Source organism: Crinia signifera, chromosome 5 (assembly GCF_055691185.1).
Source record: "Crinia signifera chromosome 5, ASM5569118v1, whole genome shotgun sequence".
Classification (NCBI taxonomy): Eukaryota; Metazoa; Chordata; class Amphibia; order Anura; family Myobatrachidae; genus Crinia; species Crinia signifera.
Window position 1 is genome coordinate 149,572,903 of NC_139221.1, and position 14,107 is coordinate 149,587,009.

The window sequence follows — 14,107 nt, forward strand, 5'->3', positions numbered from 1 at the left end:
TCTTCTGGCGAATATATAGGTTCAATCAGTATTGGGTTACCATTATTCGCATTATTCGTTCCTGTACAAGTCTATAATGCACATTTATTCTGTATAAAGATATTGCCGTAGTTTATACACTGTCATTTGATACTAATTCTGCAAGCGGCATTGCTACATTCAATAGGTTGATGCCTGTAGGTTATTTGAATTGTTGGTCTGCAGCGGCGCTGCCTTCTCTATTGATACTGACACAGCGTGGCACAACTTTCAGGCTATCAGCATTACACAAATCATTGGGCTCAGAGATAAGGTAGGCAGCTCTTATACTGACACAGCGTGGCACAACTATCAGGCTGTCAGCATTACATAAATATGGGCTCAGAGATAAGGTAGGCTGCTCTTTTAAGAGCATTTGTATTTAGACGCTGGGTATGATACTCGATCTCAGCCCTCACACGTAGGGAGTGCTACGGAAGACGCCACACACACAGACTGTGCGCCAAGTCTATAAAAGACGCTGGCCACTCTGAATCCAAGATTGGCAGTATTGAGTGCAATCAAATCCCAATAAAGGTTACATTTTAGGATTGATAAAATTCTTTAAGGTGCACTACAAAGCGACAAGCTTTTCTTTTCTTCAAAAAGGTTTATCACTCTCCACTTTATCAATTTTTGAAGCTTGATGCATCCGGCCCTGAGTGTGCTTGTTGAACATCTCATGGCAAAACAATGGGTTGGCCCTTTGCCGTAAAATTGTCTACCGTTGTCTTAAGGCTTTCCTAAATTACTAAAACTTGGGGGTAATTCAGACCTGTTCACTAGGCTTCGTGTATTCACAGCCTACCGAGCAGGTAAACGATGCCCCCCGATGGCCGAATCTGTTCCCTGGCATGTGAGCAGATGAGTTTGCATACCCCTTCAACCCACATGCAGCCGAATGGGTGAAAAATCATTTGATGGTTGCTCACCAAACCCCCAAAATCGTCCAGGGGAGCGAATTCGGCCCCCTTCAAGACTACGCCTTTGAATCACCCCCCATGACTGCAGGAATCCATTTATCCATGAGAACATTAGTGAGGTTGAGTACGGACGTTGGAAGAGAAGGTCTCATTGGTGTACCATTACATCACAGAAATGGAGAAACAAGAAAAAGAAAGCATAACAGTGTGGATGGGTAAATCATTTATCATCATGGTTTAGAATATCTCATTTACAATGCAAATAGAAGTTCCTAATACTGGTGTAATAAGAGGAAGGTAAACATGCAAACCAGGAAAACTATACATGCAAATAGCAAAATATTAATAACAGCTGTGCAAACAAACATTCTATACAATAGAAATTATCAGAAAACCTTTGGGGGGAAATCAGCAAAATTAGTAAATTAATGACTGTACAGTATGTTAGACTTATTTATATTATATATCAATGTAACACACAGAGCATAACTGTGCTGACATTTTATTTTTAATCTGAATACTATAGGGAATAAAATACCAAACAGTTTGTTGCTCTTATTTTGCCCATATTTACTTTCACAATTAATTGAATTGTAATGTTTATCTATCTGTACTCATCAAGCTTGACACATCAGGGTGAGATCTCAATCTAACATTATTTGCTCACATTCTATAGTACTTGACATCAGTGGCGGTTTTTACCTATGGGCTGCAGCAGGGGCGCAATTTATGATTTTTCTGGTGGGTGCTCAAGGGGGTGTGTAATGGCAGAGATCCCCCCCCCCAGTCCGGGACGGAGGCATACGGGGGCCCAGGCAGCGCTGTAGCGGGGTCCCTCTCTGCAGTGCTGGGGAGGCAGCGGGTCCCAGCGGTGGATGGAAACTAGTAGCGATATTAATACCGCTACTAGTTCCCATCTGCCGCAGGGACCACACTGCTGACTTCACATCCGCTGCAGGGACCCCGCTGACTGTTTTTAGCAGCATAGGGTTGTCGGCGAGCGGCGGGTGAGTTCCGGCCATGGCCCGTGGGTGCTCATCACTCTCCATGGGTGCTTGGGCCCCGTAGCACCCACTGTTGCGGCGCCTATGGGCTGCAGCCCTCCCAGGTAAAATCTGCCACTGTAGTGAAGACATATGCAGTGTGTGAGACTGCACTGGCTTCACTGTGACTGGCAGTGACTTTCTATTGGAAGTCCGACCTGCCAGTCACCAAGGCAGTCATATTGTGAGGTGTTCCCTCCCTCCGGGATGCCTTGCTGCGTGCAAAAATGGCAAATGCGCATGCACAGTACCTATATCGGTGCTGCGCATGCGATGGTCCCGATGCCTGTAACTTATATTGTACAGGCGTCGGGACCACGATTACTGTTTTGGCAGCAGCCCATAGAAGCTGGCCGTAGGAGCAATACATATGTTTGTACTGCGCATGCGCCAGTGCCGGCACCTGTCATCATAGGATGGAACGGGAAGGCAGCAGCAGCCACAGGGGGAGGGGAGTGCCTGTCGCAAGAGGCAGCCCCTCTCCCTGAAAGAAGTAGGAGTTGCCACTGCTTGACATAATGTATGTGCAGAGAAATTAAAAGCATTAACCATTAGGATAGAAACAAATGCAACATAGAAGGGTGGATAGGGTTAGGCTGAGGGATGCATAGGAGTTAGGTTTAGGCTGCGGTGGTTAGACTTAGGTGCTAGTAGAGAGAGGAATAGGGTCTGGCTGCGGGGGGGTGTTAGGGGGTGGGCGTCGCTATTGAACATGTCGATAAAACATTTGGTCACCATCCCCAACATAATCCTTACCCCTGACCCTCCACACGTTACAATTATTGCATACAATATCGTATCTCATCGCATCTCAGTTTTGTGATGAGATGAGATCTAGTACAAAAAGTATGTGCTGCACATACTTTTTGTACTAGATCTCATCTCATCGTAAAACCGATATGTGATGAGATGCGATATTGTATACAATAATTGTAACGTGTATGGGCACCTTAAATCTAACCTAGCACCAGCATACTAACCCTCATCCGCCCAGAGTCTAAACACTAACCTCAACCACCTGTAGCCTAATGCCCCTTTCCCACTGCAGCCTTAAAACGGTATTTTGCCGATTTTTGAGGGCAAAATACCGTTTAAGGCTGCAGTGGGAAAGCGCCAGAGTTGAAATACCGTTTAAAGTTAAACGGTATTTCAACCCGTTTTCAGAGCAGGGTTTTGCACGGTAATCTACCGTTTAAGATGCAATGGGAATGCATCTTTAAACGGTAGAGATGATTGCTGATTTTTTTCAGCAATCATCTCCGTGTGTGTACGCTGCCGGGCTGAAAGATTAACCACTTTCAGCCCGGCGGTACGCCCCGCTGCCCCCGCCCCCCCCCCCTCGCCCCCGTCCTGTTATACCCCTTTTACACCTTTTACACGGGTCCCGTGTAAATGGCGGTGTACATGGTCCCGCTGCGGGTGCAGGCACCCGCAGTGGGTCCACAGTGTGCAGCGCTGGGCAAGATGTGCCCAGGTGCTGCGGGAGGAGGGGGTCCCTGCTGCTGCTGAGGGAAGAGGGGGTACCTGTCAGCCTGACACGGCGCTGCCGCTGCTGTATCTCCCCCCCGGCGGCCGCTGCTGTATCTCCCCCCCGGCAGCCGGTTCTTGCGGCGGATGTACAGTCAGTGTCGGCGGTCCCTCTGGCGCAGGGGAAATAGTACTTATTTCCCCTGCGCCAGAGGGACCGCCGACACTGACTGTACATACGCCGCAAGGACCGGCCGCCGGGGGGGAGATACAGCAGCGGCAGCGCGGTGTCAGGCTGACAGGTACCCCCTCTCCCCTCAGCAGCAGCAGGGACCCCCCTCCTCCCGCAGCACATGGGGACAGCTTCCCCCCTCTACCCCCACAGCACCCGGGGACAGCTTCCCCCCTCTACCCCCTCCAAGCTGCCTGTCTATCCTTGTTGATATCTATCTATCTATCTATCTATCTATCTATTTCTATATATATATATCTCTATCTATCAACAAGGAAAGACAGGCCTGACCCATTGTCACAGGCACTAAACGTTTTGAAGAGCTAAAACGTTTTACCTGCAATGGGAATGGTACTTAAATGGCATTTGAAACTGTAATCTGCTGCAGTGGGAATGCTAAATACCATTTAAGATTACCTGTAAACTAAAACGGGTCTGCAGTGGGAAAGCAGCATAACCCTAATGTTGATTTTCGGACAATATTGACATTTAACCTTTACATATTTTGATAAAGTTGATGTGTTGGCTTTTGCCATTTTAACAATGTGGACATCACAACTGTCTACATGTTGTTGTCAGCATAATGAATGTCGACATTGTTATTGTTGATCTATTGGGGGAAATTTGCTAAAATGAGGGAATACAGTCGATCCACGGTAGGAATGGATACGACCGGGATCGGCCTAATTCCGGCAAAAATATGAATAGCAAATTTACTAAGCTGACTTATTCTTATTTTTAGAAATAAAAAATAAAGAACAAAGATGTCCATCGCTTCCTGGGTTCCTAAATATACTTAATTACCACCACATGCAGGAGGTAAATTGAGAAAATGTCACCATATAACGGTGTTCATGTCAGTCATAAAATAAAAGTTAAATCCTGATGGTTGTGGATATTAAATGCAAATCTCTCTTCTCCTCCAAGAACCAGTACAGTCACATATGGAAGAAGCACAGAGAGAAAGAATAGTGCATAAGATTTAAAACCAAGCACTTTAATAAAGATTTGCACTTACAATTCGGCATAGTTAAAAAGCATATAACAGTAAAGCCCAAGGCCCAGCAGGAGATTAGGGATGTGCTCTGGTCCTAGTGGTAGCAGTTCCAGCTCCAATTACCGATAACCACAGGTCCACACTCTTATTTTCACACCCGTGGATTGCATACATTGGAATGAAGAGGGCGTGATCGATGCCGGAGGACATGGTGTGTTTAATTTCCTTAAAAAAGGTAAACTAATGGATATCGACTGGAGAAGAGGACAGGCCTATGGTGGACCCTATAGGGAAGTATGTATGGATGATTGTAAAGTTTTATTTTACTGGGTGTTTGTTATTTATTTGGCTATTGGTTAAGTTGTGGAACTACAAGACTGAGCGGACCCTTTAATGCCCCACAACATAACCCAATAGTTATTTTTTTTTTTTTTACACTTTATGGCTATTAGCCCAGTGTCCACCACCCAAGGGCACCAGGGGGCTGGGGGTACCCCAGAGGGGGATCCCTTTATTAAGGGGGTCCACACTCACCCAGGGTCCCGACCCGGGAGGACCAGCCAGGGGTTAATGGTTTGGCTGAGGAAACTTGTATAAAAAATCTCCCCGGGGTGTGCCATTAGCCTGCTGGCTTCTTGGGCCTGGTTGCTGGTTTACAAAATATGGGGGATCCATAGTCATTTTGTCCCCCGTATTTTCGGAACCAGGACCAGGCCATGAGCCTGGTACTGGTTATAGAAGTGCAGGCGGACCCCAACTTTTTTCCCTCTGCATTTCTGCAAGCAGGACCAGGCTCAATTAGCCCAAGGCTTGGAAATTGATGATGGGGGGGGTCCTTTTTAAATTTATTTATTCTTTCTATTTTTTACACAGAGAAGCCTGCACGGATCTGACACTTTAATGGATGTGTATGTGTACATTTATTGCAGTACTGGTTCTGTTCCCATTAATGTCCTGCATGCTGGAACTTGTGGTTCACCAAGTCCTTGCATGTGGGGAGGCTTTGACAACAGAAACCAATACTTTGTTTTTTAAATTAATTTTTACATCAGCAATCTGGCAATATAGTTTATTTAAAAAATTGGGTACTTATGTAGTATCTGGGCTGCCGATTTTGTGATTGTATGCCTTACCTTAAGGCATACAATCAGATGCGATGCGATGCGATGCGATTTTGCATAGGATTCAATGTTAAGAAGGTCCTGTTCATTTCCCCACTATCCAAGTGGGCATAGAGTTGATTTTATATAGCGTGGCGAGCGCAGCGAGCCACCGAGCCCGAAGCGTGGCGAGCGAAGCAAGCCCCGCGAGGGGACGCATATTTCTTAAAAAGTATTCTGTGTCCCCTCGCGGGGCTCGCTACGCTCGCCACGCTTCGGGCTCGGTGGCTCGCTGCGCTCGCCACAGGTTTATATCCAACTCCATGCCCACTTGGATAGTGGGGAAAGGAAAAGGACCCCTTTTTCCCATTGAATTCTATGTTAAAATGGACTCAGACCATTTTAACATTGAATCCTATGGAAAAATCTTGACCATCGCATCGCATACGATTTGGTCGCATGCGATGCGATACGATGCGATGCGATCTGATCCGATTTCTAAATCGGACGCCCAGATACTACATAAGTACCAAAAATTGTATACAAATTCTAATAAATACTGTACTGTTGGTACCTGTGTAGTTTCATGGTGGCACTGCCCGCGGATCGCATCGTATGTAAATCGCATTGTATACAAATCGCATGCGATTTGCATACGACTTGCACGCGATGCGAGTAAGCCCAAATTAGGGGTGTGCTAAATCGTATCGCATGCAAATAGTATACAAATCGCATGTAAATCGTATGCAAATCGCATGTGATTTGCATACAATGTGATCTGCGGGCAGTGCCGCCGTGAAACTACACAAGTACCATACTGTTTATGTACCTTCGTATATATTACCATCCAAGGACTACTCTTGACATTGAGAGGGTTTATATAGCTTAGTAAACTTCATTCCATAAGGTCACCAAACAAAAAGGTATCTCCTCATCAGTTCAGTGTCATAACAAGCTTGTACTATTCTTTAACAAATTGGTACATGTGAAATGAATGGTGATAACTTCATGTGATAATATAATGATTTATGCAAAAAAAAAAAAAAACTAGAAATGAAGGGCCCTGGGAAATATAATGTAATCGCCAACTACTAGACAGAAAATATGTTCTCATTCTGTGACACGTGTACTTTTCATGTTTACAAATCTGTAAAACAATGCTTACACTGGTGTAAATAATTCAGTGTTCTTTCCCTTAAACTCCATATAGGATACATTACTAAGAATCCATTCTTCGTGGTTAGTACGTTATACAGAGGAATATGTATAAATGATTACAGAACACGAGCTATTTATGTAAACAGTTTATACAATGATTTATATGTGCTAAACAATTGTAATGACAAATAGAAGCAGGTAGTACACAAGTGACAGGAACTTCGTTTAAAAGGCAAAATGAATTATTACTAGAACATAAAAAATACAAAGCCAGATGTGTTTTGGATAATAGATGAAGCCAGATGGGCCAGAATGGCTATTTACTGCAGTTTTTAAATAAATGGCTTAGGAAAGTATTTTTAAACTGCCAACGTATAATCCGGATTTGCAATAACATATTTTCAATATTTTATTTATTAATAGATATTGTCAATCTCATACATACAATATTGTAGATATTGTCAATCTCATACATAACACTAAGTTTGTGTCTGTCTTGCTTTTCCTTTTCTGTGCCATGCAAATTAGGTGAAACAGTATCATGGGTATTTCCTTAGGAAATCAATGCTTTCATGGAAAACAAAATAAAAAAAAATCCTAAATGTTAGGTGATACAGCAGCTTGCACACCTGTACTAAAATATAGTGAATATACCTGTTCTCACTGTGCTTTGGCACCTGGTATAGCATGATAATCAGTAATGTCAAAGGTTTTAGGAAAATATCTTTTCTTTCAGTAAATACTCAAATATGGCCCAAACGGATATATATGCAAATATGTAAAACACATGAAAAGGTTGACATGAGTTTTTCATAGTTTTTGTTGGGTGTCAATATGTAGACATAAACCCCAAATTGGTGTACCACGTTCCCTCGCATGACTACATACACCTTGCTGCGCTTGGTACAATTTGTCCTGTGCCGTGCTTCCCACATCTGATGCTCTGCCCGATTCCAGCTGGAGGCTGCGGGCCGCTTGAAATGACAGCACGGGCCGCAATTGGCCCCCGGGCCTGACTTTGGACATGCCTGCCCTATCTGCTCCTACCTCCAATCTCGGTTTTCACAGCTCACTCTCTCCATATCCAGCAAGTTTGAAACAGACCAGTGCTTTTAATTTACTTTCTGTTATGACATCTTTCAGTATACAAAGGAGTAATTTGGTTCATCAAGTGGCCTGTAGCGGTAGTTAGCAGTGGCGGCTACTACTTCTGTGTAGGAGGTGGGCTGCCGCTGGCTCCGATACCCCCCTCACAGTTGCTTGTCCCTGCTGCTGCTTGCATCCCTGCCGGTCCTACAGTGGTGGAAGAACCGATGCAGGCGCAGTAGCTTCCTCTGTACTATGCATGTGCCACCTTCAATGAGCTGCTTTGGCAGCAGCCCAGAAAAGCTAAAATTGAGGTTTCTATGGGGTGCAATGCTGCCTGATTAACCAATAACCAGAATGTGAAGCTATAGACAGCTACACACAACACTGCTGGCAAGGCAGTGCTGCCAGCCGGGGAACAGAACTGACCACGCATGCGCATACCCACCAGCCCCAGCAGAGCACAACACAAGGATGGCCTCCTTTCGGAGCTCCTGTCCCTGCATACACATGGGGCAACTGAACTTAGTGGCTAAGTGGGCTTAGTGATGCTGTGCAGCACAGATCGCTCAGCACACAGCGATGCACCAGCAATCAGGTTTGTGGCCCGATACACTGATATATCTGGGGGGGGAGTAGGGAGGGCAAACCGTGCCCCCTTGAGCAGAACATTTGGTACTTGTTTCCTAGAACGGCGCCCACGATTTCCATCGTATGGGCTCCTAAAAATCTCATAGCATCCCCCTGGAATATTGCGGCATGCGATGCGATTTTTAATTGTACAAGCACCCATGCCATGAGATGTCATGGATGCTTACAATGAGATGTAACCACCAGTATCCACGCCATCCTGAAGCGTGGCGAGCGCAGCGAGCCCCGCGAGGGGCGGCGGTACACGTCCTCCAAACTTTTCATACCCCCACTATCCACGTCGGCATGGAGTTGACTTTAGATAGAGTGGCGAGCCACCGAGCCCGAAGCGTGACAACCGCAGCGAGCCCAGCGTGGTGCCGCGGAATACAAGCCCGAAGCGTGGCGAGCCCACTGTGGGGACACGGATTACTTTACATGTATTTCGCATCCCCTCACGGGGCTCGCTGCGCTCGCCACGCTTCAGGCTCATATTCCGCAGCCGCTCGCACGCTTCGGGCTCACCACACTATCTAAAATCAACTCCACGCCGACGTGGATAGTGGGGGTATGAAAAGGTCAGAGGACGTGTACCGCTGTGCTCGCCACGCTTCGTGATGGCGTGGATACTGGGGGTTACATCTTATTGTAAGCACCCATCACATCTCATGGCATGGGTGCTTGTACTATTAAAAATCGCATTGCATCCCATTTGCTGGCATGCGATGCTATGGGATATTTAATTGTACAAGCATCGCACACCACTAAATAAGGTACACGATGCCATGCAATGGGCGCCGTGCTAGGAAACAAGTACTGAACATTTTAGTATACTGCATATTGAATGTGTTTTTTTTCTACAAAATTTACATAATTAATATTCACTAATCTATGTGATAGCGACACATGGGACTGTGCATCGATCTTTCCCATGGGCCATACACATGGAGCAATCAGATCACTTAGAAATGGGGTTTTAATCCATCTAATCAGATTGCTTAGAAATAGCCATCACATTGCCCCGTGTGTATGCCCCATTAGCTTCTGTATACTACACTGAAGTAATTGCATAAAAAATACATACTTTTTATTGTGGGTTTTTTGTTTAAATAGTAACTAAACAATATTGACATTTGTGGGTAACCAATTCAAGAAAATACAGTTCAATACACACACAACGCAGTAATGATACTGTTGCTGCAACCTGCAAGAACCACAATCAACCACCTGAAACAGGGGTAAATAACACTGAGTGGTGGGGAGGGGTACACGGTATTAATCTGGGTGTTTCCGATAACAACACTGCAGAGTATCGCCACCCAGTGATGTAATAGTGATGAGTATATTACCTGCTGCTGCAGATGGGTAGCAGAGATGGCTGTGTGGCTGATCTCCTCCCGGCACACACTGGCGCTGCACTGGAGAGCCTGGCACTGCGTGATGGCGGCCATGGGGCATTTCCTCCTGGTTACTAGTATACCCTTGGCCTGGCAGTGCCATGTGCCCCGCTGGTACTGGCTGCTGCTCTGTACACAGAAATGCTGGGGTTAGCAGACTGCCCCGTGCACGGCTATAAGAAGCTGATGATGATGGCTCTCTCCTACAGTATACTCCGAGTACAGAGTACGGACAGCAGCGGCAGTAACTTCCTACTTTTAAAGTATTTCCCCTCGTGCACTCATTCCGTATTTTATTTTGCTCTGACAGCCAATCACAGGAGCAGGGGCCGGTTTTCAGTCTGCAACACCCCTTGGTTATGTCGGGTTACTCGGGTACATGCACATGTACTGTGCGATAAGGAGCAGCACAGTCCTCTGCCAGGAAGCAGCAGCCCTGCTGCTGTGTAGGAAATGCACTAATGACTACAGTATCATTGCCTGGCAGTATTGGGCAAGGACTGTATGTTGTGCCCAGGCCAGGTGTTTCTAGCTTGGTATTATTATTATAATTATTAGGTAATTTCTCATCTCTGCGGCCACAGCTAAGGCCTGTACGTTAGCCGCTTTCAGAATAGCACCAATGTCCCTTCGTGGGCTCGTTTCGCTCGCCACGATTCGGGCTCTGCTCCTCTTCGCGCTCACCACAACTTTAATAAAGGTAATAAATGGTGGCGTGGAAACAGGAGGGTGGCGTGGACCTAGAGTTCTGTAGCATAAGCTGTGGCCGCAAAGATGAGGAAGTACCTATTATTATTATTATTATTATTATATTGCTACTTTGATATGTACATTCAACCTACAGTACATGGCAGCAACATTAGCAGGACTAACAAGAGGAATAGGTGGGGGAGACAGTGGCAAACGCAGGATTTTTGGGAGGTGGTTTCCAGTTATGTTACTACATAGATAGACAGATACTGTAGATAGATATAGATAATTTGGATTCAGTACGAAATCCCGGCGGTCAAAATACTGATGCCGGAATCCCGACCGCCAAAATACCAACAAGAGGGGGCTGTGGATCGCCCCCCTTGCGGACACTGCCGGCCCAGTGCCTCGCTACACTCGGCACACTATTTTATTCTAACTCTATGGGTGTCGTGGACACCCATAGAGGGAGAAATTGCCGGCATTGCGGCGGTTGGGATTCTGGCTTCGGTATTCCGACCGCCGGGATTTTGACTCCATCCTGATAATTTGTAGTGCAGGATGGCACTCACTGTCACGTGAGGCTCCGAGAGTCCACGAAAAGTTTAGATAGAAGCACTTACCCCTTCTACCAATAGGAGAAGAAGCAAACCTGCACACAAATTTATTTACAGTTTCTTATATAGCGCAGCAGATTCCGTTGCACTTTACAATAGTAGACAGTGGTAAAACAAACTGACAGACTTGGAGGTAGGAGAGCCCTGCTGCAAGCATACAATCTATAGGGATATAGGAGGGAAACACAAGAAGATCTTCTTCTTTGCAAAATAGGTGAAATGTATTAATAAAGATACAGCATAGAGTACATATGCCCACAGCAGTGGACCCAAGGACTGTTTCGACTGGATACAAACAGTCTTCCTCAGGGGTTATCAGCAGCAGGATAAGCCTGCAGACTGTTTGGTCTCTTGTGCTCCCTATCCCCAGGTGTGGGCGGTCCCCAGCGTTCCCCACGTGCTGTACTGTGTCCTTTACAGACAGCACGCCCAGAGTCTGTCAGTGCACCCTGAGCAGTGTGTGGGTCCCATACTGCTGGGTGAGAGGGATCATGCCCTGTGTAGTGTGACTAAGCCCTGCAGTGTGCTGGCAGGATGATGCTGTTAGTGTGTGCAGGAGACGGCAGCTATACCCGCCGGAGAGAGGACCTGTCTATCACCACCCGCCTCAGAGAGTTCCCTGCATGTAGAGCTCGCAGCACTAGAGGCAGTGTTCCCTCTAAGCTGTGCGCACGTGCGCGCGCGCACACAACTCGACGAGCGTGTGCACAGATATTACAACAGAGCACACAAAGCAGCAGTGGCCCCTTTTTGCAGTTGTGGACTCAATTAATGTGTTTCACCCATTAACTACATTGTTTGCTGTGTTTTCAATGTTTAAATATTTAATATAATTTTGAAGTAAAGTTAACACAAATGCTGAATTTCATGTTCCAGTTATATATAAGTGACGCACACAAATTTTAATTTCCTTCCAAAGTTGCACAGCCAAAATCTTTTGCCGCACATAGCCTTCGTTAAATTAGAGGGAACATTGACTAGAGCCCTGCTGATTTACCTCACAGACCCTCCCTCTCCAGTCTGCAATATTGAGCAGACTTCTTCTTCAACCCTGCTGCAAGAGACCTCCATATTATCATCCATCAATCCTCTGCTACAGGATACGAGTACCTGCACCATACACCTGTGTACACCTGCCTGATATATATATCTGCTCTATGCTGCTACACCTCTACTCCAAAGTTAACCCTTTGATGACTGTTAATTAGGTGCTTATTACTACAAATAGCAGAAGGGGGGGGGGGTGAATTGCTTTGCCTGGGGGCCTGCGCTGCTGTTAAGATGGACCTGTATAGGAAACAATACACAGTGGCACTCAGAGGCTGTTCTTAGTCAAAAATGTATACAGTATTCACATTCAGTACAACATACCTCCCAACAGTCCCGATTACCGCGGGAATGTCACGGTTTTCGGGGACATTCCCGCTTCCCTCCCGCGGCCGGCAGTGTCCCGCTGCAAGGGGGGGGCTGTTGGGAGTCCCCCTGTCGCCTGCTGAGCAGCGGGGAATAAACGCTGTGCGTACACAGCATCTATTCCCGCAGCTAGGGGGCTGGGGGCATGGCTAGAGGCTCGCAGAGCCTCTGGGTCATGCCGCCATAGCGGCAAAATGGGGCGTGGCCTCGCAGGAGAACGGCTAGTATAGGCCACCCCCTTCAATTAGGTCACGCCCCCTGCATTTTTTTCGGAGCGCCGACGGCGCACAACCCTGTGTCCCTCCTCAATCTCCCTGTAAGTTGGGAGGTATGGTATAATAACCTCATCTTACGGAGGGCACTGGAGCACTTGCCTAGAAGAGGGTCCCGATCCTCCAGCGCGTATATATTAGTCTTGTGCCCTGAGTAAAGTGTCACCATATTCAGGGCAAGATGTACTAAGCTTGAAAAGTGATAAAATGGAAAGTGATAAACCACCAGCCAATAAGCTCCTACCTGCAGTGTCACAGGCTGAGTTTGAAAAATGACAGGTAGGAGCTGATTGGCTGGTGGTTTATCACTCTTGATTTTCTCACTGTTCAAGGCATAGTACAACTCACCCATAGTGAGAAAGATACAGGCAGCACTCAGAGACACAGAGTGTGTGATCAATGTTTCAGGGCCCACTGCCCCTTCTTCAGTTTACAGGCTTGCTTGTATCCAGAAGAAGGGGCAGTGAGCCCCGAAATGTTGATGACACAGTCCACGATTGAGGTTTATCAAGTCTCTAAGTACCGCCTACATCTTTCTTGCTATATAGTTATATACATTATGGTAAATTGCTTGCATCTTCTACCGGCTGTCACAAGGGTTTGATCCATCTAGGTATGGAACAATAAAGAAATGCTCCTTTTTACATAAATATAAATAGAGATGAGCAGGTTTGGATCCTATAGATCCGAACCCTCACGTACTTACCTGATCCGAGGCCGGATCTGAGGATTTGGAGGAGTCCAATTTGGAGGTTCGATTTGGAGGAGTCCAAATCGAGGCTAAAACATCATCATCCCACGTCGGATTCTCATGAGACCTGGGGATATATATTTCACGGCGGTCGGCACCATTTTCAAACAGGCTGGTGATTTCAGACAGCACGGTCCGTGATGGCTGCTGAGGGGTGTGAGGGGGAAACCTGCTGGGGTGGGGGTGATTAATGCATAGAAGGGGCTGCTAGTGCTACAGTGTACAGTGTGATTTTAGTGTTATTTATGGTTTGTTTGTTTTATAAGTGCAATCTGGGAGGCATGATGTGATTTTGTGCTCAATCTGGGAGGCA

The 14,107-nt window shown here is 46.3% G+C and overlaps 1 protein-coding gene across 1 annotated transcript in view; it reads right to left on the minus strand.

Moving 5' to 3' along the window:
- Positions 1–10,321, minus strand: part of OTULINL (OTU deubiquitinase with linear linkage specificity like) — a 77,212-nt gene extending 66,891 nt beyond the window's left edge. Inside the window, exon 1 of the mRNA XM_083188113.1 lies at positions 10,004–10,321. Within this exon, the coding sequence (XP_083044239.1) occupies positions 10,004–10,154 (151 nt within the window). The 5' untranslated portion in view covers positions 10,155–10,321. The remainder of the gene's footprint in view (positions 1–10,003) is intronic.
- Positions 10,322–14,107: the final 3,786 nt, after the last annotated feature.